Here is a 24,003-nt window from a genome sequence, read left to right as displayed (position 1 = left end):
GCTACATAACAATATGACTAATTTCCTTATTCGAAAACGAAAAGAAAAACAGAACTGACAGTTATTCAGGCGTTTAAATATACAAGAATCTTTTTATCGCCAGTAAAACCCAGCCGCCCGTGTAAAACAGTCAGATTGTCCAGCGCTAACAAATCACCGCGCTGCCACTTGAAACCAACAGCGCATGCCCACGCTGTCGCACGCATATGTCCGCATATGTTGCAACACTTCTGGTTCAATATCTCTTCCGTTTCCGTATAAGGTGTGCCGCGGCATTTTGTCATCTGGGATATCAGCGCCAATAAACCTTGGCATGGAATTTTCATGTGTGTTTTTATGATTATAGACCTGGTTAAACCAAGTCTTGACACCTGTCACCGGATGGCGAACAAAAACAGGTTTGTTCTGCTCTAAGTGCATATCTCCTTTAGTATTCCACCGGAAGTTGTAACCCTGTTTCGTAGCGCATTCCTCTGCATCCTGGGAAATTTGCGATACAAGAATTAAAGATATTGTCTAGAAATGCTTTGATCGATTAAATCAGTGCACGTTTCTGCATTGTCTCCCTTTATCTACTTCGTTCCTTTTGTTCTGTATTTTTTTCATGTCAATATGATGCCCAGGATGTAGACCTTCTATACAACCAGCTAGGTCATTGTAAATATCTTGATTTGCATGCGGTTCCTGTCTACGAATGGAAACTGGGGACCTAAGCTCACGAATCTTTTTTCTTTTACCTCGTAGACTGCGAACATTTTTCCTCGAGCCTTCATCAGAATATAGCGATATCCTTGTCTGTATTTTAAGAAAAGAGGGACGGTATGACTTTTCTTAATTGTTGTGTTATTGTTGGTTCCAAACATGTGTTGCCAGTTTAGGTATCTAGTTTGGAGAGGATTTCATTGCTTTTTACTAATGGTGTTTCACCTCCACATTTACTATCGGGTTCTGGAGCGTTCAGGAGCGTCAAATATAACAATAAGAAGTGTGAAATAAGCGATTTCTAGGTTTGTCACCTCTAACTTCAGTCCAGGCAAGCTCAAATATTCATGATCGAAATTGTCAGGTAATCAAACGGGTGCTGTGTCGTATCCCACAAATTCTACGACCTATTTGTGGTCCAGCCCTTGATCGATCCACTGATCTCACAGGTGTTACGGTATAATCTAACCGAGAGAAAAACGCTACAATCCTACAAACTAAATTACTTTATTAAACAACGAGTAATAATCTTAATAAGGAGCGACTCCAAACTGATGGCGGTACAATACCTATCCTCGATAAACTTACTTAAGCCTACCACAGTTTATAGCCTAGCTCACTGCTGAGCCAAACACACAGTTTTCTTCCAACCTTTCTTGAAATTTGCAAGCTTCCACTATAGCTCTCTCTCACGGTATAGCTTTCTACACAGTCGGTCACTCCCGACAACAACAACTACTGCTATACTGACTGAGTTCCCACATACATTCACAAAGTGTTCTAGAAGCTTAAAAAAGAACTATTTTAGTAGTATTATGTAATAACTGCGTGACTTGATGAAATGTACCAGAAAGTTCTATGGTACGCATGTCAGATGATGAGATGAGAATCTAAACGGCGCGGGTCGCGGGTAAACTGTCGCGGGTCCAGGAAGATGTATTCTCCTAAATGCAACGTTTCTTCCCACAAACGGCTGCTTTGATGCGAACCACATTCCTTGTGAAAATACATTTATTCACTTGCACTATCTCAACTAACTTTCTAAATTTTTCGCTCTTGGAAGTTCTCCTGGCTTTAAAATCCTCGTCGATTTCTCGATGAACATCATGTAATTTTTTTCAAAATCGTTTGTTAAGTTTTGTTTTGCCCACCGGCCGTCAGCGGGCTTATGAAAATAAAAGTAGTTTTTAAGTTCAGTTCATAACTACTCTAAGTTTATTTGTGGTATTCCGGATTTATTTTTGATGAATTTTTTTTTCGGTTTATTTTTTGGTTTTTTTATAATGACGTTTATAGCTGGCATAAAATGACACCGGCACACTTCAAGTTCCAAAAATATAGGTTGCATCATATAATCCGTCAAGCTAGGTAAACGGAAATGTGAACGGAAAGGCCACTACAAAGACGATAAGAGAAATAATACGTATATACGTACATAATGTAAAATGACCCTCGAAGTAAAAACCAACAAGTCTGGACTCTAGAAAAAAAGAAAAAAAAAGAGGACAAGCACCAATATGGCGGGTTTTTAGAAAAATACAACATGAAGATGAAGATACCGTCACCATTAAAGGACTTTATGTCCCTTATGAACAGAATTTCGTTCCAGAAACAAGGTTTTATTTTTGTCCGAAGCAATAATGCATAAAAAGATACCACATTGGACCAATTTAAAACCACCGGACAGAATCAGAGCTGACAGTTCATTTACTGACATCACAATGGCAGCATTCAAAGATAATGGTTTGCCAATTTGCAATTCTGTTGACTGATAATTAAATCTTGAGATCGATGTGATTGAATTTTTTGTTCATTTCTTCTTGCAAACAAAAATATTCTTTCATAACGAAAAAATGAACATTTACAAAATTTGAGCAATTTCAATTTGAAATTTTTTTATCAGCTAATTACTGGTTATCAGGTCAAAATAAAAAAAAGTTCAATTTTTACGATTACAGCTCTAAAAACTCTTAACGTTTTCAACTCAGTTGATAAAACCAAATAAAGTTACAATTATCAGAAAAGTCAAAACTCACCTCGCTCGAGCCTTACTTAATCCAGTTGATTGCCTCATATATGTCTCATGAATAACCTCCAATTAAGACAGTGCGTTCCGGTAGAGTTAGCTTGAGTCATCAAAATGTACCTAACATTCGATTGGGTCTGCTCCAAAGTTTCCCACCGATAAAAAAATTATGGCGAATTGAGTAAACTTATAATGAGTATATTTAGTGTTTCATTTGTGTAAATTACATTTGGCAAACGTCACTGTCAACTGCCGACGTCAATTCGTTAATGTATAAAGTATGATATCTACATACATTTACGTATAATTTTTCCGATGGATTGTGTCAGCGCCACATAATTTCTATGATATGTGACTTCTTAGCTTGACAGCTATACATCTGCTGTTTTTAGACATTAGCACCGCAAAACTAGCGTCGACGATCTCATTCTCAAATTGAAACTGAGTCACTAAACACCAGTTTCTGACCAAAAATTGCATAAATTAACGTCAGAGGTCACTTATTTCATAGGGACGTGATCACGAATATTTTACAGAGGCCAAACATTTTTTTGTCCACAAACGTAGTGTTAAGGTAGGTCTTTCCTATGATAGTATGTTGCCAATTGCAGATACTTGCAATTAAAAAACCGATTTTTTGGGGGGGAATAGTTGCGTGACAAAGTTAATGATTAACTGCTCCAAATTGAGAGAAGTCATGTCAAATTACCCCAACTTAAAGGAATTGTTTCATTAACGTCCAAACAACCAATGGACAAAATAAGATTAGTGTGAGAGAGATTCATTGAAAGTGCATTTTTCGAGCTTATTTTAGCCTTTTACCCAAGGGATATAATGTGGGGGCTCTAATACCCTGGGGATTAGCCAGGAGCCCGAACCACTCTGGATTCTTGAATAACTTACTGACCCCTATAAACTGTGAAAGTTGAAAGAAATCGGTGAGATGGCATGTGTCACGCCTGTCCGGTCCTCTCCTGGACAGACTCTTAATCCTTTAATTCCCAAGAGTGGCTGGCATCTAGTTTCTCCTTACCATATCACGCCTGAAATAAACATGAAGATCAGGAGAATAAAGGAGTTGATCACCGACTGAAGAAGCTCTTAATTTTAAACAAATTCTGGATTTCGGCAGAACAGTAAGGAGAATATGCATACTGATTTTAGGGTGTAAAGGGTTATATTAGGAAACATTTACTGCCAAACCAAAGTGCATATTGCAAAAATGACGACTAGGAACTGATGAAAACGAAGCTGTTTTTTTACCATATTTACACCATACAAAGAAAGAAGAGAAGAATTGTCGGTTAGAATTCCATCTTTGGGAAAAAAAAATCTTGATCCACCACCTCCACTTTAGACTTCGGGCATTCACCCGTTGCGTAATCACGTGAGAAGCTTTGTTATCGAGTTTAATAATTTTCAGCCTAGATACAAAATGGCTCCATGACGCAGTTGTTTCGGTCTAATGCGCTTCTGAAGTCAAGCACAAGCCTCTGTAATCGACAAATATGTGGCTGAAACAGATAGTTACTGCAGTTGTCCTGTTGCTTGTGAGTTTAGCATACGGAGATGATGAGATATATTCAGCTATTTTGGAGAAGGGAGAAAAATCTTCTAATGTAGTAATCCGGAGAGGAAACTATGATGATCCAGCTGCGAGCGGAAAGCTTAGTGGAAGTATACAAAAATCGGGGTAAGATTAACAGATATTCCAGAGTTTTCAGTTGCTCATTCGGCACCACAGTTGCTGATGAAATCCAATCGTCACTTGGCTGTTAGATATTTGGGACGTTAGGTTTTGAGTTATCAACTCACATCATTTTTCATCACAGTTCGAGTAAAGGACGAAAATTTACATCTGAAAAAAGGTGATCTAAACAGTTTTGTCTCGAGGTCACGCTACAACATAATTATCTGCTTGTTTGTTTATATTCAAGTCCAGTGACTAAGTTAAGACGTTCACGAGTCGTAACAAGTACTAACTCATTTTAAGTGCCGCTCTCGCTAAGAGCGGTCCTCTCGACTTCCCGTCGGAAAAAAAGTTTCTTTTATTTTTTGCCCATGAAAAGGGTTTAGGACACATGTTCCAAAAATAGTTTAGTTGTTCTCCGATTCTCTTTTTTTTGCGATGCCACAAGCAAACAATGATATTTGGCTAAAACACCCGTGTGGACAGCGATCGAAAGTGAAAATTTCAGACTTCAGAAAAATTCGATACGTCGTCCCGGCATTCCGAGAAAGAAATCAGGGCTGAAATACCTGCAGTCACTACAATCTTCGCTTTCTATGAATCAAGTAAACGTTTTAAGAGATAAATTCCTTGTAAAATAACTTTCGATTAACTAAGTTTGGTTTTGTTTACTTTGTAAGTCACGCAAGCATGCAAGCGTTACGACCGATCACGTTTACGCAACGTTTTAGGATGACTCAGCGTCTATTCTCCATTCAGTTGTTATGAAAACCTCAAATCCTCAACGTAGAGGATAAATAAACGAAGTTTGAACGGTCAAAAGGAGATCTTGGTCAATTCAGAATTATGCAAATGATCTTTGACACGAGCGTAATTGAGCTGACACATGGATTTGCGTTGTTTTTAAGATGTTGGTGGATGAAAGTTAAAGATATACCCGCGGGTTTGAGGCAATCGGTGACTTCATTAGCGTATAAAATATGCACTGATATGCTTCTTTAGCCCGATTAACGCCTTCATTTTGAGAATTCTTTCGTACAAATTGGTGAATTTTTTATATGCAAATTAGGTCAGCAGTTATATTGGTAGGTTTAGAAGATAGCTTCATTAGATCCGTTGGCTAAATATTCGTGCAGAAAAAATATTCGTGCAGAAAAAATATTCGTAATCTTTGCTCCTCTTTGAGTTATCTACCAGTCACGCTATTCCTCCTCTCCGAATATAATCACGCTATCTCCGAATATAATCACGCATTCTTCCCCACCTAGAGGTAACGCTTTAAAGTATTTATTTTCGATATACAGCTGGGAATTCTTCCAAGTTGTAACCCGTGGTGACTACAAAGACAAGCAGCAAGCATTGGTTGCTGGCATGCTGGAGGGCTATGTGACGTCACATTTGATTGACATGCACTGGCTTAACACGTTGGCTGATTATTGCTCAGAGGACCCAGATTTCTGCTTCTCTCTCGGTGAATTCCTCGGAGAGAATCTGTCTTGGATGAGATTTCAGATACAGAACAACCCAACAGATGAATACTGGCACCAGGTAAAACAGTAATTTCAGCAGTTAGTTGAAACAGAATGACATCTCCTATAAGAAAAGATCGATTGTATTGTGACTAGGCAGGTACTACGGCAGAAAGGCGAATGTATTGGTCACCTCCTGTACTACACTGTAATTACTCCAAAACAGTTCTAACTTACGATGGAGATTAAACATCTTAACAGCTGTCCTAAATCAGAACAGTTTCCTTGTTACTCCGTGGTCTGAAGTGTAAAAATTTGGTGTAGTTTGACGTTTTCTCTACCCTTCGGAGCGTATTAACATGCTTCTTTAGTACGAAAGGAACTCTGACAATTTGGACAAAAGTTTTGGAACACAATTTTTATTTCTGCCTACTTCCTGGTTACAATATCAATGTTTGTCGTGGGCTTTTTCAAGAAAGGTTGTTGGAAAAAGGACAAAACTGCTGCGACAATCTCGAAAGGTAATCTGGGTACCCGGTAGTCAATAATAATACCTTAATAGGTCTACTAAGTATGTAATTCATCTAACCTGTGATACCTCGTCCTTACAGTGACTTTTTCTCAGACTTCCTTGAAATCTTAAGGCCAAGGAACCGTGACCTGAAAAATACCCACGGTAGCTTCCGCAGTCGTCACGTGCAGGTTTACGCTTCTTTCCAACAAGCGTTCTCGAAACAGCTTTATGCATTTGGTGATTTTCCATTTCGTCAACAGTATACATCATTCTGGGGAAGGGGGGGGAGGTAGCAGGAACGAAAGAAAACTAGAGGACGGGCTGGTAAACTTTACAAATTTCATATTTGAAATCATTTTTAGGGCGTATGCAAATCTCCCCTCGCCTAAAGATCTTTGTTAAGGACTATAGCTTTACACTGGCCATCTTCCTTTCTTCGTCACAAATGATTAAGTATAAAAAATGAACTTCACTAACTGGCTGCTAATCATCTACAACATTGATTGATCAAGGAGGAGTACATTGTTGCCTTACATCGATCTTTCACTGACATATCAATCTCTCTTAACAGACAAATGGAGCGAGGCAGCCAATGTATTAGTGACGAAAATCTTCATAACAAAAAAAACACAACATTCGAAAATACTGTAACAATGGAAATGCCAATAATAGTGTCTGAGAGTTTCCTTTATCTCCGTGTTTTATTTCACCAATAGATTCTGTGTTGCGGCCTTCTGTTCAATAATAGATCTCTTCTATAGAGGCTTTATAAGAACTTTGTTGGCCAACACCTTTTAAACTTAGGTTATTTCACCGCTGTGTCTTCGTTTATAAATATGTAAATGGTATTATAGATTTTAAGTTTGATACAAAGCTAATCAGTGACATCCATTCTTCAAATACTCGTGGCAAATCCAATTTTTACTTACCGCGAGTTAGGCGCAATTATGGAAAACAGCGCCTTTTTTATCAAGGACTGGGAGAATGGAACAGTCTTGACAAGTCAATACGTGACATGAGGTCACTTTTAATTTTTAAGCAATTTTTTTAAATCATTTTATAATGTAATTTTATTGAACATTTTAATATTGTATTTTTTATTATTTATTTAACATTTTTCTTTTTTTTGGCAGGGCCTCACTGAATAACACCTTTGGTGATGTGAGCTCCCTGGATAAATAACATTATTATTATTATAGACTTACTATTATTATAGACGATGTCAATATGTGGTAAGAACAATGAATGGCACTTTTACAGCCGAGTGCGTCACTGATGTTCTTACCTCTTTTTGACGTCTACGAGTCATTACTAAATAGGCCCATGGTAACATAAAATCTATCTTCTTTATACAATAGATAGGCAAAAAAATTGGTAGTGGTGGCGCAATTTATGCATCTGTCCTGCAAAAGAACATAGTTGAGAACCAATCAAAATGCGTGTATAATGTTCGTATTATTTTGATTATTATTGTTCTCTTTTTTCGAGGTTGAACTTGTTCTTGAGCAGCTTGAGGGTCTGAAAGAAGGATACAGAGAAAACAAAAGTAAAGCTGAAGGAGCTGTCATTCCTGATTTTGGATTCCTGTAAGACCTGTTTAGTATAGTGTCGTAGGAAAATAAGCTCAGCAAACCTTGGATGTATTGTGTGTCATTAGATTCATGTGCTTGTCTTGAGTAGTACGAAGAAGTCAGTATAATGCAGTTGATTCATCACATTCATTCTGGTTCTGTACCAAGAAGTGGCTTAAAAAGTCTAAAAATAGCGTGGTAACTTCACCTAAAAGGGATGCTAATGCCATCATAGGTTACTCTTATTTGGTCTCTGCCACTCTATTGGTTCCTATTCATAGTCTATTTCTTTGAGAGGCTGTATTGTAAGAACTAGTCTTCCTCGGTTTGCTGGTATTATACAACTAAGGAACGCTCTATCCTGAGGAGCCTGGACATTAGACCATTCACAAACCCATTCAGGCTAACACCGGAAATCAGCCAAATTTACCGTTTCATCCATTTTAGTCGCCAAATTCGATGTTTGTTTGCTGTTTTCTTTTTTCTTCATTCCCTTACAGCTTGATGCAAGTCGCTGGTGACTTAGATGGTTTGGAACAAGCTCTCGGTAGGAAAACTCTGAGTAAAAGTTTTGGCACAAGGTCATGCTCCGCACTTGTCAAGCTGTTGCCTGGCAACAAGGATCTGCTGATTTCACATGACACGTGGGGTTCTTACAACACTATGCTACGGCTGTTTAAGTCTTATAACTTTCCATTTAATCGTCAAAGCATCACAGGTATTCGCCACAAGAACTTGTTGAATGCTTCATACCTAGGTCGACTGGGTTTACTTGCTATGCTAATAATGATAGAAAGTGTGCGATATATGCCTGAAGAGAAGTGAGGACATGGTAGGTGGGAAAATAGACTCTCAAGATGTTTTTATAACTTAAACAGAGTAGAACAAATGAACAAGCTTCACAAAAGCAAATACTCAGAGGACCTCAGAGGGTCAATGAAAACTCCAACCACACGCTATGTCTACTCATCCTTGGTTTGTTATGTTAGTCTGGAGCAGACTACCTCCTCATCCCGCTTCACCTGTATTTAAGCCTCGACGAGCGATGTCGTTTTTTGTCCTGATACAATGCACTAGCCTGGATAGAGAGATAGATATAGAAGGGACTGGTCATTATTAATCACTCAGTCTCAGAGGTCCCCCCTCCCCGGTGATAGACCCTAATGCACTGTGGCCTGATACAATTTTTCACCCTTGATCTTTCTAGATTCCGATATCCCTGCCATTGTACCAGGAAAAAAGCAATGCTTTTCTTCATACCCAGGACGGCTCCTGAGTGGAGATGATTTCTACATGATCAACAGTGGATTGGTAATTAGTATTAATTAGTTTGTGTTAGACAATAAGAAGCCTTCCTCAGGAGAAAAGTCAGACCTCATTATTCTGTGTCCAAAATTTCTGACACTGTTTCCTTTTTTACTATAACTATCATTACAATTATTATTTTCATCATCATCATACTTATCATTGTCTGTTCTTTAAATTTAGTTAGTACAAGAGACGACCATAGACAACGATAACCCAGCTTTGTGGAAATACGTTCAACCTGTTGGCACTGTTTTAGAATGGATCAGGAACCTGGTAGCTAATCGCCTTGCCAATACGGCGCGGGAATGGGTCGAGATTTTTTCCAAGTATAATAGTGGAACGTAGGTTTTGACTATGCGCTGTAGCACTTTCATGACAAGTCATGTGGGGAAAGAAGGGTGTCACCATAATGAGCCCCCTTCCCGCCTCATCTCTCTCTCTCTCTCTCTCTTCAGTCTCCCGGGTTCGATTCCCGGATCTAGCTTTACATGTACGTTCAGCCATTTTTCCTCTAAGTTAGTTCTCTACCTCACCCAAGCTTTTCTCCTTCCAAATTCCAATTAAATCCTACAATAAACACACTGTAGTGCTAAACTCTCGCTGCACTTAATTTTACGATGAAACATTTGTGGTCTATTTTCTGAGAAGATATCTGTGGAAAAAGGCTTTGTCCATCTCCCTGGTGAACTCCTCTAAAAATGATGGGGATGTATGCAGATTTTAACTATCTGTATGTGCAAGCCTACCAAATTCCTCGCCAACAATCAGTTTCGTCCCAAACACCCATATTTTTCAACTCGCAGCGAGAGGACAAGCGCCTCTGTCATTTGCTACAATATTTCCTCAGGATGTCCCCTCTCCAAGACTTCACACGTGATTACCATTCACTAAAAGCAGCTTTGGATTCTTAACACTTTTCTTGAGCTTCATGTTATTGCATTAGATCTGCTCATTAAAAACGGTAAGAAAAGATAAGGCTGACAGCTGCAGTAGTTCTTGCTATGAAAAATATTTTAAGGTTAATTATGCTGCTTTCTTTACCTTCATCTTCCCCATTGGTTATTTTCTACCGGAAATACACGCGACCTCTCAGCTACAATAACCAGGTAAGATTTTAAAAAAACTTCACGAGTTTGACACATCTCATTAGTAATTCTCCTTACTGACTGCTGTTCAATTCCTATGGTTTTAGTTCTGAGAATTTGTTACTGGATCAACCGATAATACACTAATTGATATTTCTCTTTTATTCTCATCACTTGTCTGCTTGAAATTTTTACGGATATTGTAGGGAGAAATTCTGTCTTGGTCACTCACGAGAGTTAAGGGTTAACTAATGTCACTAAGGTATACATAAGACGCTGCTACACCAAAGAAAAACACCTAATAAAATCTTGCGTTGCTTCTTGATCCATGTGATATCAGTCCACTGATGAATTGAACCCTACATTGAACTTGACATAGATATACAGTATTTGAAGTCAGGGGGTCAATTCTACGAGCATTTTTGGTGTAATTCAGTTAGCCCTACATAGTTTAACCCGTGGTTAAAACGTGTGAGATGAAAACTATTGATCTGTTTGAAGTCTTGTGCTCAAAAACTCCAACTAGGATTAAGAGAAAAAAGCTATATTCTCTTGCTGGGACTAGTTCCACTGAGCTTGTTCCTAAACTGTTTTGGTGTCACTCTCTTATACTTATACAAATTTTTTTTCTGTTTCCTTTTGTTCGTTGGTTTTTCTTCCAGTGGATGGTCGTGAACTATAAGCAGTTTGTCCCGAATCAACCGCTTGCGCCCGATACATTCTGGGTTCTTGAGCAACTACCAGGAACTGTTATGATGGCGGACATGTCCGAAATCCTCGACAACGAGCGATACTGGGCAAGCTACAATCTACCGTTAGTATGATTTACCCTTTGACTGGTACCCCCACCCCCCTCCCCCAGACAGAAACAGAAAAGTAGATGTTTTGGTTCCCAGTGAAATCCGTTTTGTTTCCTTCATAGATACTTCCCTGAAATCTACAACTTAAGTGGCCAACCAGAGAATGTCAAGAAATACGGTCCATGGTTTGATTATCATTTGAACCCACGAGCTCAAATCTTCAAAAGGGACCAAGGAAAAGTGAACGACTTGAGTGGCTTCATAACGTTAATGAGGTATGCCTGTAAATGGTCGTTTCGCCTTCGAGTCGTTTTGCTAACGACCAGTTCGCTAACATCTTAGGTCGTTTCGCCAACGTCTCAGGTCAGTTCGCTAACATTTTAAATTATTTTTACCAACGTCTCTTCTTAGTTTTGTTTTCTTCGAAGGTGCTACAAATGAAATGTTTTGCCGTTGGTTTATTGCACCATAGACGAATGAAACCTCCAAATTAAACCTTAACTTTGAATTTTGTGTGGAGGCGCGGTGGCTTCATGGTTAGTGCGCTCGACTCCGGATCGAGTAGTCCGGGTTCGAGCCCTGGCCATGGTCATTATGTTGTGTTCTTAGGCAGGACACTTAACTCTCACAGTGCTTCTCTTCACCCAGGTATACAAATGGATTCCAGCAAATTTGCTGGGGGTAACCCTGCGATGGACTAGCATCCCATCCAGGGGGGAGTAACAACACTCCTAGCCGCTTCATGCTAATGAACCGGACTTAAGCGTGGGCCACTTAGGCCTGTATAAAGGCTTTACTTTTTTTTTTCTTTGTATTCCAGTGACTTGAGTCGTATCAATTCGACCTTGCATATATCGAATCGACGGTCGATTAGAAGGCGATCAATTTCTGCTGATGGAATCACTAAATTTTTTGTTGTGCGTTAGCGAGATAACTTATGGGATGGGACTGACCTGAGACGTTGGCGAAACGATATAAGACGTTAATGAACTGGTCGTTAGCGAAACGACTCGTTTTTTACCTTTTCACCAATACTTAGTTCACCGAACTAACGTCATAAGAATCAATATCGTAAAAAGGGTTATTGCTAAAAAGCTTACTGCTTATTGGTTCTAAGAATTGTATAGGAGACAGTAATGAGTGAAACGATTAAGCTGATGCATTCTGTGATTTTAAGTCAATTTAAGTCACAATTTTGCTCCTTAGCTCCTCCCCCGCCCGAAAAAGAGGTTGCGCAGCTTTAATATAAGTAATGAACGTTTTGTTAACGATCCGGATCATTATTCCAGATATAACGATTACAAATACGACAATCTGTCCAAGTGTTCCTGTTCACCTCCGTACAGTGCTGAGAATGCTATATCAGCCCGCTCCGACCTCAATCCTGCAAATGGCTCCTATCCTTTCAGTTTTTTAGGCCACAGAAACCATGGAGGCACAGACTGCAAGGTAAGATCAGGTCTCCCTTTGCTTAGGAGTTCTCTCGGAAGAAAGAGAAAATGTTACCGGTGTATTTCCCTAAAAAAAAATACATTATAAATTTCTCTCTCTACTCCATTCTTATCATTTAATATCCATCTATGTACCCGTTATATCCACCCTCAAGTTTTTTCCACATCTCAGTTTTCACTGTTCCCAGATAGCTGTTCCAAGAAGCCGGATTGAACCTCCAAATTACAAAATTCCCTTCGCTGTGCGCTGTATTTACCGTCAAAAGGAAAAAATGAGCCTCCGATCAAACAAAATTTACGGTGCAACTTTTCATACAAATCCATGACGTGAATCCATATTAAGTTCCCTTTGCCGATTTAGGTGACCAGTTATGACCTATTCAACAAATCACTGTCGTGTATGGCGGTCAGCGGTCCCACACATGACCAGCAGCCTATCTTTAAATGGAGCACGTCGGGCTGGAAAAGGCCTATGGGACATCCTGACGCCTGGGACTTTGGACCTGTCATGGTGAAATTTTCTCCACTCGAGCTTTGAATAAAATTGATTACGTTTTCAAAAACTGAAGAGGCCGGTTATTTACACAAGGTCTAACCCAAATCGCGGTCTTACAGAAGCAGTAGGCTTCTGGTATTCTTTGCGAGAGGGTTTATATAATCAAATAAATGTTATCTCTACTGTTAGCTTTCGGCCCTCTCTACACTGTTCTCAAAAATAAATGTTCAGATGAAAGGTTCGACAAAATTGAAGGTAATTTAGGACGCGTTTTTGTATAACAACAGATAAACTTCGTTAAAATAACTGGCCCTAGTTGTTTCAAGCTCAAGAAGCATGCCATGTAAATATTTTCTTCATTGCTTAACACTGAAAAAATGAAAGTTCTCAAACCAATATTGTTTCAGGCCTTTTCTTAATCTGGGATAACGAGTTCTAACACTACTTTCCAAAATTCAGTTGCACGCAATACAAGTCCGCACAAATATCCTATTGACCTAGTATATTTAGCTTGTTGGTGAAAAGTTTTAAAAGTTGCCCTCATTTTCCTGCAATTTGATTGATTTCTTTAAACAACCCTTAAAATTTGATCGGTTGTTTTAGTAAAGCCATCTCGTTGGCTGGTAAAGATGCTATTTAGAGCATAAAATGGTGCGATTTGGCTTGCACCCGTGAGAACCAATCAGACTGCAAGGATCATAAGTTATTTCACAGTAGACAACCGCGAAACCCCAGTTCAAAATTTCAAAAAGTTGTTTGACCCCAACCATCCATCTCCATCAATCAGATATGACAAAGAATACCCAACTAGGAATTTTTATCAAACATGTTCCTAATGTACCCAAAGCTATTGCTTTTATCTGAGGACATGCACTGTGCGTGCAAAGTTGCTAAAATGATTAATATCAAAGTTGTTTTTGTTTATGTCACTCTCAATCTCAAATAACAAGCAGATCACAACATTTACAAAAGAGATATATTAGCTTTAAAAAGAAACAGCTTTACATTTGCCGAGAAATACTGTACCACTTGAAAATAGCATAACATTAGTAGAGACATCGAGTTATATTTTGCAACGCTGTGTAGGAAAAAACAGTTCATGTTCAACAGAAGTGGTAAGACCATAACTCTAGTGTTCTGAAGAAACCTCAAATTATAAAAAGATTTCTTGGGTTGGTTGACTGTACAGCCATAATCTTGAGGCCACATTGTCTGCTGAAAATTTTTGAACACTGTTGTGAATTGAAAATAATTTCTTTGATTTAAAACCCTCTCATGAGATTCATTTATTTTGTACCGTCAATAAATAATTATTTATATCATTGATATGTAAAAGTCAGCACACAATGGATGATGCAATGGATTGTGGTATATAATTAAAATGTCTCTCAAATGAAAATTAATCCTGTGTCCTAACAGATCTGTTCATTGCATTGCTTCCTTCAAATGTAGTGTTTGCTATTTACTCCAGAGATTACATGTTCACTTGCTCCATTCAATCCATTCATTAGGTGTTCTGATGCTCCATTTTCAGTTGCTCCATTTTGAGAGGATGGGTTTAGCTCTTTTAAAAGCTCTTTAAAGTCAGTCACATACCATGGAGCATGTGCCTTCACCTTTTCTCTCACAACATTACCACCAAAGCCAATAAATGTGTCCTGAAAAGTTTAACAAGTTGAATAAATATCAGCACTACATGACTGTAATTTTAAAATAAACCATGAACATCCTCTACTCAAGTTATCATGTCTCTCTACCATGCATTACAAAAATAAACCAAATCTTCATTATTTGCCTCATCTTAGTAGTTCAAATGGTCAATATTGATATGATTCACTTATTTCAGTGATTCAGTTCTCCATTCCCCATGTTTAACCAATTCTCAAGGAGCAGAAGGCAATTTGTCCCATTGATAACACTACATACCAGCTTGCAAACAACCAGAGTCTTAATCTTACTTAACTAACTATTCACTTGAAAAATAATAATATATCATGTAAAAACAATAACAACAACAAACTGGTACTCACAGCTGCAGATGGAAATGTCTCTAGGTCTGTAGCCCCATCACCAATCATAACCAAACTGAAAGCCAACAGATCAAAGTTTGACGAGAGGAAATGTTAGAGACAAAAAAAATACAACTGATTTGTTCTGATACTGTTTCTCACTGACTTGCGAAAAAGTTGCCTATGTTTAAGGTTAAGTTAACTGACAATGTATCAAGTCCTCCATGGAACAAGGAGTTTGCATGAAGTACATGTCACACCATCTACAACTAATGTACAAGCATAGCAACTTTCCCATTCACTGTCTTCACTCCCAAACTAAGCTCAAACTTTTCAAAAGTACCACAATTAATTTTTATTCCCACTCTGGCCTCCAATGCAATTGCTTTTGAAGAAGTTGCTACCCTTTTGCTTACTAGGACCAACAGCTGTATCATTCAAGCATACTGTTTTTACCTTTTGTATCCATACTTTTCTTTCAAAAGCTTTAGAACTCTGGTCTTCCCTCCAGAATCTGAGGTGGGCTCATTTTCATCAAAGCCGTTGTAATGCCCTAGTAAGAAGAAATCCAGATTCTTTAAATCAAAGAAAACACCAAGATATTGTACCTTAAGTAACCCCTTTAACCCTTTCACTTGCAGATTTCTGGGGACTCTTTGTATTTCTAAGACATAAGCCACCAAATCTGACCACAGCTCATTACACTTTCATTTACCTCAATAAACCATATATCATTTTTATCACCAGAAAAGTTACAATCATTATTGAGACTACTTTGCTACATATGGGTCATAAGAGTACAATTGAGTACTAGCTAACTAATTTTCAAGAAAACTTAACCATTTGCTGGGAAGGGGGAATGGAGGGAAGGAAAAGTAGCCTATGATACATGGGTTAGCAGGCTGATATAGATGTCAATTGTAATGTTACATTTAACTTCTATGCTGGAATTAAGAGGTGTCTAAATAATATTTTCCAATATTTAGCCACGAGCAGGGTAAGATCACCAATTAATACTGAACTTAAGAAAAAACAAAAAGAAAAAATAAAGAACCAAACAGTACCTTCATCATCAAACTGCAGTCTATTGGCAAATATATTTTCATCTGGTATATCAAGTTGTTCTGCAGCACGCTGGATAACTCTTCTAAATCCACCAGATACAAGGTAAACTGCAGTACCCTGTTCCTGAAGCCTATTCACTAGCTCCCTAAAATTAAATCATAATCATATAGTTAACTTTACATACAATAAGTCTCAAATAAAATCAAAGATTCGACAAAACATTCACATCATCATTAGTGCTCCAAACAAAGAGGCACCTACATTTATGGGTGAGGAATCAATATGCTTAGTCAAAACTGTCCTAGTAAAATACTTCTCAAATGTACCTTATTCCTGGTGTGAGATGGACAGGATTTCTCTCTATGAACTCATGAAGCTGGAAAAGAACAAAACAAAAAAAGAAAAAAATAGCCATGTAAGATCAATCTTGTATTTCAAGGTTTATAATACAGACATAAGAAGGAGCTTCTTCACATTTTCCACAGCCACTAATGGTATCATGGAAAATCACAAAAAAAACCCAGCAATTAACCACAGAAATTACTTGGATAGGGAAAACAGACACCAAATAGGAATGATGACAGTTTACACTGGTCAAGATTACCACAGAATATAAATAAAAAATTCTTAAAATTAAGTGAAATGAGAAATGGAAAAGTATACAAGAACTTCTTTGAAGTTCATAAGGAAAAGTGATAATCTCTTGCTTTCTTTTTCCATAACTTAACACGTTGAACAAACCTTCTCTCTTGATGCATTAATAATTCCCAGTCTCTCCCTAAGTGCTGTTCTGAATGGAATACCCCCTCCCATTGCTCTAGTAGTCCTGCAAAGGGATTAACATTGAAATCGTGAATCAGAAATCTGTTACCTTCAAAAGTGAAAACCATGAACCTGCAAAAAGGTTCAAGACACTGAACAAGCAATACACCAATGAATGCATAAAAAAAAGCCATGAACATGTAGGGTGAGAGACAAGCTACTGAGGGTTTATGCCACATTTTAATTGAAAACGAGACATTTCCAATAAATTCATGAAAATAGGATTTTTAGAGCAAGCTTTTTCATTTGTTGGCATTTAAATTAATAGGTCATAACACAATTTTCATCAAAGGGGAAGTTTGGAGCTTAAATACCTCAGCATATTCACAAAACATAGAAAACATATGATTGATGCAAGGGTCACAAATGAATGTGATTATAGTCCCTTCAACAAATGCATACAGTGGTAGAGTTATCTCGTTGTTTAAAGGAGTTACATTTTTACAGGTTCTGACTCGAACTATTAACATCAAAAATAGTTCACTGTCACATCTCCCTAAAAAAATATTCCAAAACTGCCAGTTCTAAGTCTTTCCAAAATGACAAATACCTTACCTTGCATAACTTAATAACAAAAATTATCACTTGGTTTCCAATATCACAAAAAAATTTAAATACATCTGAAAATGCCTGAATAACACATCATTTGCATAACTATTCCAAAATTGTCAATCACAAATGAAAAAATTTCATGTTTTCAAGTGTAGTGGAAATACTAACAGTAACAAAATCGAGACAACATGGATGCACATTTAAGACGTTTTCTCCCCAAAAAACTTGATTGGTTGATAGATGACTTTTCTTGCCAACAGGTGAATATTGTTCCTATAGAACACTATGGAAAACACAGAATTCAGCCAAGAAAGCCTTGCATCTATTCAAAATATCCTCATGTAGATATATTTTCTCAAAACTGGGATATTTTTACTAACCAAAAAATTACCTGAGGTGTCTTTAGGAAAGGCTTTTCCATTTGTGGAACGAGTGGCCTGGTACGAATTTCTGTCACAATGTCCAAAGGTCGGTAGCAACGTGATAAAGTAACACAGTGTTACGTTTCCTCGTGTGACAGTCTCACGTGAACAAAGCGTGCTGGGTTTGCCCAGCCGTGGGATGGAGCCGAAATCGACCTCACCGAATAAACGAGTCATTTTTTTCTCTACACCGAAATTAAGAGAACGATCGATTTTAAGCCATACTTAATCAAACTTAGCCTTCTTTTCACATGTTTCCGTAGGTGGATCCCATCGATTAACTTAGTATGGAAGATGGATGAATCTCCAGTTGATAATACAACGTTAAAAGTTTATTCCCGAATCACCGACACAGAGACGTTTCTGATTAAATTTAAGGATCTTACACTAGCATTTCACCTTAAACACCTTTAAAAGACTAAACTTTTGGGGCGAAAGAAACATTTAGGCGCTCCTATTTCTCGCTGGCGGCTAGATAACGATTTATGTAAATACTGTTTTGTTACATCATCCCGATTAAAAGTAGACCTTACCGGGATATTAAGGGGCCAAATACTTTCCTATAAACGGTATACTGTCGAAGAGAAGTTCTGATAAATTGAAATAATTGCATGACAACGTACCATTGTGATACTTCTTTCCCTTTTCCGCAAAATGCGGCAAGTTCATCGATGCCCTCGTCCGTTATGACTGTACTATCCACGTCAAAACAGACAGCGTCCGCCTTTTTCCACACTTGTTTCGCTTGCTGAATTACCATTGTGGATAAATATCGTTTAGATTTACTACTGATTATCTGCTAGCGTATAAGAGAAGTTGAAAAGCGACGGTGAAGTGATATAACTTTCGGCCGACACATTCATTTTATCCGCGAGACATACACTCATACCCAGGCCTCTGGAAAAATACTTGATACAGAACAGTGAAAGTACTGAGTCTCTCTGAGTCTCAGGAACAAGTGATGAGCAAAGAAATATTTAACGTGAAATTCAACGGAGTTTCGAGATCATCAAAACACGTTGGACTCATTGATGAGCATTTACATCCAAGTAAAACTTCCATTATCCACAATGTCGTATGGAAAATAACCGACCATAGAAAGCTCAGACCGCTTACGTAAGCACGTCATAATGTGGTTTTCCACTGAGATATGAGATCACGCTATGTTTACTGTACCGGGAATCCAATCGATTAGCATTACATCCACTACTGAATTACACATTAATGTCACGAGAATAAAGGAAATGATCACAAACTAGTGAAATTCTTCATTGTTAGACGAATTCTCCTTGTCAGCACCATAGTTAATGTACAGAGAACAGTATGGAGAATATGAATACTGATGTTAGGTTGTAAAGGGTTAAACGCAAGACATTCTTTAATCTATCTTTGAGCTTCAGAGACTCTCTAAAGTAAGCCATGCCACAATGAGGTTCATATGTGACACTCGTCCAGCAAGGATCAGTTATGCGTTAACACACCGAGAGGGATGGTAATTTTTTGGCTTGGTGATGAAATAAAGAAAATTGTACTTTCGTCTCAATTGTGTCATGAAACTTTAAGTGTAAAATAACACCATGACATTGTTTTCACTACGCAAGAGCACACGAGTGCACGGAGCAATTTCCAAGCTCACTGATTGGCCACTTCGGAGATGAATAACAAAGAACATTTCAACACCAAGATAGCAGCAACTGAGAACCATTTTGGCTACCCACTTGTTACGGATTAAGCAAAAGCGGGACGTTTGATCAAAACAAACAAACAAACAAACAAAACAAAAAAACAAACAAAAGACAAAATGTTGCACTACTTCAGAATACAGGGCCACATAGGCTTCTTTAAGTTTTGATTGGTGACCCATAATATTTCAGTCCTATACCCCTTAATTACTGCCAGGCCGGTAAACGAAGGGCGGAAGCCCGAGGAAACGTTGAATTAAATTCGAAGTGAAGGGCTTTAGTAAGGGAGTACTCCAAAGATCATGCTAAAATTTAAACTCTCCAGTTCCCCACTGCTTCTTGCGCCAGCAGTGTATACTTCTTTTCATTGAATCTGATTTTCTTCACACTCTCATGCAAAAGTCTGGGTTCACCAAATTTTGCACTACTTCCAAAAAGATGCACTTCTTTTGATGCTAGTAAACATTACCTTACTAGTTTGATATTTTGCGATAAGATAGGTATCTTATCGCAAAATATTACAGGGTATTCCTTTTGCATTGGGGATCAGAGAATACTCCAGCTATTACGCACATTTCTACCGCTAAATTTCGATGGCCTGAGTTACTTTACACCATTCTCCTGCTGCTTCATTTACATTTACCATATCGACACAAGTACGCCAAAGAAGGGTACTATCCGTCAGGCATTTGCTAGGACATCTAGAATCACCTCTCGGTGTTTTTTATGGTGACTGGTACATTAATCACTTTCATAGAGCGTAAATATCATCAAGATTTTAACCATTTTATCCAAAATACATCCAATCAAGATTCATCGGGCACGATTTCAAAATCATTTGAATCGGTGAAGCTAGAATGAAAGAACAAGTTGTACAGTAAACAACTTATTTGAAATCGCGGACCGCTCTGTCCCTTCTTTGCGGAAGGCTAAGAGACAGAAGAAAAACACTACACTAGTAAAAGCGTGGGTGGCAAACAAATATAGTCAAATTTACCTTGTGGTCCTAATAAACGACAACACAAAATTAAAACAGCTCTTCGCTTCAGCCCCACTGAATACCGTTGAATGTGTTCACTAACAGCAGCGTCTGGTACACTGCCGAAACACAAGTATTGATAATAGGTAAATCACTCAAACTGTAAACTAAAAAGTGCAGTGGCAGGCTTTTTCATATTCAACGGATTGTATGGCCTCTTCTGATTTCCTTACACGCCCAATTTCTAGTTAATCTTCCTGTTAACGGTATTACAGAAGTTTGGTGTTCAATGTCACAGAAATTACTCGACCGAAATAGTGTTGTGAATGGTGCAACAGAGCTTTCAGGGTTGAGGAGACGAAGTAATGACTCTGCACTCCGGCTGCCCTGATAATCGTGATTAAATACCTCTTCCGCGTTAAATAACTCCCAGAGCAATGATCGTCCACCAGAAATATGTAAGCCGCTATGTCTCTCGACCCTATTGTTCTGTCACACGTGTCACGCGTCTAGCGTCACAAAAACAGTTAAACATTGTATTTCATCGCAAGGTATTAGGGTGTTGATTTTCCATGCTATTGTCGGGGATTGTAATTGTCGTGCTCGCAGGTGAAAACGCTTTCTCGTTTCACCACGAAATTTTGCTTTGAATAAATCTGGTTACACTAATGATGAAGACATACGTCTCGTTTGTTGTGGGGAGCAAGCCAATGGAACAGGGTTCGAAGGACCAGAACACCTAGTAAGTCTTGATGCTAGTAAAGATCTTGAAACTTCTTAAATTAAGCTGAGATAATAACTTTTGTTGCCTGAGTAATCTTTTTAGCTGAAGTTTTAGATATTATGAAAGATTTTATTAAAAAAATAAGATATTACGATGATTCGCAGTCAGTTCTCTAATTGACAGTGTCTAAATTCGAAAATACGCTTTTGATTTCAATTTAACAGTTTGTTGAGAACTTTTGTCGCTTTGTCGACAGTATCGAGGATGGGAACGACGTTTCCTTCTAGCTGCTGTACTAACACCCTTAGAGCCTGAAGGTCTGCTCTGCTTTTCTTACTGTACTGTGCATTTTTTTGAAACTCCTCGTAGACCTTCCGCAGGCCTTGGGTCTTCTTTTCTCCAAGCTCCCCAACCTGCATGTTTGCCAATTGACTGGCCATCAAGACACTCCACACAATCACATACTCCTCGTAAAGGGCATTTGGAACGTAGATCATGTATTGCTTTCGATCATCATTAAACAAAACTTCAAATTCACTTCTTTTAGATCGGTTGGCGATGCCACTCTTCATCGAAAGTAAGATTCCAACTCTAAAATGAGGAAGCCTCGAAAGGTTTCCCTCAAACGTTTCAATCGCATCTTTACTCACAGTATTCTCCCAGCTCTTTATTTCAATCATGATTTTGTGACCATCAGGGGTATCTGCCTCAATATCTCCTTTCCCCTTCTCACGGGTAATGTCTCTGAAGGTGAAGTTACTTCTGCGAAGGTTTTGGTTGAGAATCTCAAGTACGTCTTTCTCAGCCCGAGCTCCTTTCTTCTGTGGATTTTGTAAAGCGGTTGATATCAAATCCAGTTTTTCTCCATGCTTTTCCAATGATTTAGTGATACGGGTTTCAGAATCCTTGATCCTCGTTTCTAATGTGTTGAGTGCAGGAACTCTTTCGGCAATCTCGTCTACGTCTGTCTTTAATGTTCCTCCGATTTTCTCAATGCCTTTGCTTAAGTCGGTTTTGAAACTAAGCACATTGCTCGTCATTTCCTTGATGCCTTCACAGACTTTAGTTGTTAATTCCTTTTGCACCTTCAGCACTTGATCATTTACATTCTTTTCAACGTTGTTCATTGTGCCTGTAATTTCTTTTATCTTCGGAGCGAGTGCATTCTGTATATCCGTTTTCAAATCGCCTGTCAGTGCTTTCACATCTTTGCTGACGTTATCTTTCACAGTTTCCACCTGGGCCTTTATTTCTTTCTCGATGTCGGAAACGCGTTGTTGGATCGGTTCCATCTGAGAAGACAGCGTCTCCTTCATAAACTTTTGATTAACATCCACTGTGAGGGTAACGGATTCTTTCACTGCGACTCCCAGCCCAAATATGTCGACAAGTTCTTCATCTGACAGTTTACGAACCCACTCGTCATATTTTGCCATGTCTAGCGTAATATTTCTGGAGTGCGACTGACCTTCGAGCTGTGACTCTTCTGGATTCAAACGCTGCTTCTTCGTACTCGGTTCATCCATGTAAGAAGCCATTTTCTTAGTTCGTTAACTATCTTTACAAGTTAGAAGAGTTTAATATATTCACAATAGCGTATGTTAGCAAGTAAACAAGTCGAGTTTCTCGGAAAGACAACCACTTTATAAGCCTCCGTTCTCGCCTTTTGTTAAATAAAGTCCAGTGATTGGCCAATATTTCAACCGAATTTTCCCGGAAAAAGGCAATCATCGTAAATGGTCTGGTATTTGATTATGGATAAATCAAGTGATTGGCTCGCATTTCAATCAGGTTTTCTCGGAAAAAAGGAAATCATTATGATGAGTCTAGTTTTAGGTTAATATGCTTAAATAATGTCCTTGATTGGCTAGTATTTTAATCAGGCCCAGGTTGTTCGAAGATCGGATAGCGCTATCCACCGGATAAATCTTTATCCGGTGGGTAACACTACACGTTTTGCTATTACTTATCTGTTGGATAGCGTTATCCGCTCTTTATACAACTGAGCACAAGTTTCCTCGAAAAAGACATTCACTATAGAGGGCTGAGTGCTTGGCCATTACCAAACTAATTCCAGTGAGTCATCCTCTCAGTGATTATCATTGAAGAAATGTAAAATGGTTTCCGTGTTTACATAGCCTGATGTAAACACGCGGGAGGTTGGGAGAACACGAGATAAGCGTAGGAAACCACGACGAGAAGCGGAGTGGTTTCCAGCTTATCGAGTGTTCTACCAACCTCCCAAGTGTTTACATCAGGCTATGTAAACACGGAAACCATTTCACATTTCTTTTATAAAATAACCAATAAAAGAGGAACGAAAACCGTGTTTACATACGCTCATGTAAAATGGTTTTATGGCCAATCAGAGCGCGTACTATTTGAATTATTTTATAAAAAATAATCATTGCTGAAGTTCCTTTGCATTCCTCTGGAATAACTAACCTCATAAATTTCCTCACGAATTTCCCAGCTTTTACTACTAATGATTCACGGAAAGCCTCAAGCTCACCGTCAGCGATAAAAAAAAAACCAAACAAACAAATAGGCCGAGCGAAAACATAACGGCGAAAGTTTACAAAACACGGCAAGTTTCCCTATTTAGACTGCCGCTTTTCGCTCCGGGCAGATTTTGT

The 24,003-nt window shown here is 38.4% G+C and overlaps 3 protein-coding genes across 6 annotated transcripts; 1 reads left to right on the top strand and 2 right to left on the bottom strand.

The window, feature by feature from the left end:
* The first annotated feature begins 3,940 nt into the window (after window positions 1-3,940).
* On the top strand, window positions 3,941-14,515 carry LOC113685767 (putative phospholipase B-like 2). 4 transcript variants are annotated; one of them, XM_089189669.1, is made up of 12 exons: window positions 4,111-4,421; window positions 5,723-5,967; window positions 6,353-6,408; window positions 7,890-7,987; window positions 8,473-8,519; window positions 9,180-9,283; window positions 9,461-9,621; window positions 10,374-10,386; window positions 11,028-11,179; window positions 11,288-11,440; window positions 12,455-12,614; window positions 12,978-14,515. In XM_089189669.1, exons 1-12 carry the CDS (start codon window positions 4,237-4,239, stop codon window positions 13,152-13,154), a joined length of 1,551 nt encoding a protein of 516 aa, XP_089045795.1. In that variant the 5' UTR covers window positions 4,111-4,236; the 3' UTR covers window positions 13,155-14,515. The 4 variants fall into 4 exon arrangements, with proteins under 4 accessions (XP_027059114.2, XP_089045795.1, XP_089045794.1 ...); XM_089189668.1 differs by having other exon boundaries at window positions 8,473-8,690; XM_027203313.2 differs by lacking the exon at window positions 6,353-6,408 and having other exon boundaries at window positions 3,941-4,421; window positions 5,723-5,966; window positions 8,473-8,690.
* LOC113685768 (phosphoserine phosphatase) lies at window positions 14,075-19,175 on the bottom strand. The gene is made up of 7 exons (XM_027203315.2): window positions 18,606-19,175; window positions 16,928-17,012; window positions 16,513-16,562; window positions 16,186-16,331; window positions 15,578-15,674; window positions 15,143-15,197; window positions 14,075-14,770 (listed from the first exon to the last, which is right to left on the bottom strand). The coding sequence occupies exons 1-7, from the start codon at window positions 18,740-18,742 to the stop codon at window positions 14,555-14,557; spliced, it is 786 nt and encodes a 261-aa protein (XP_027059116.2). The 5' UTR covers window positions 18,743-19,175; the 3' UTR covers window positions 14,075-14,554.
* A 1,238-nt stretch (window positions 19,176-20,413) lies between these two features.
* LOC149036452 (uncharacterized) lies at window positions 20,414-23,183 on the bottom strand. The gene has a single exon (XM_089189670.1). It carries the CDS (start codon window positions 22,903-22,905, stop codon window positions 21,580-21,582), a length of 1,326 nt encoding a protein of 441 aa, XP_089045796.1. The 5' UTR covers window positions 22,906-23,183; the 3' UTR covers window positions 20,414-21,579.
* Window positions 23,184-24,003: the final 820 nt, after the last annotated feature.

This window comes from Pocillopora damicornis, chromosome 12 (genome assembly GCF_964200805.1).
Source record: "Pocillopora damicornis chromosome 12, jaPocDami1.2, whole genome shotgun sequence".
Classification (NCBI taxonomy): domain Eukaryota; kingdom Metazoa; phylum Cnidaria; class Anthozoa; order Scleractinia; family Pocilloporidae; genus Pocillopora; species Pocillopora damicornis.
This window is presented reverse-complemented; position numbering and strand designations above follow the sequence as displayed.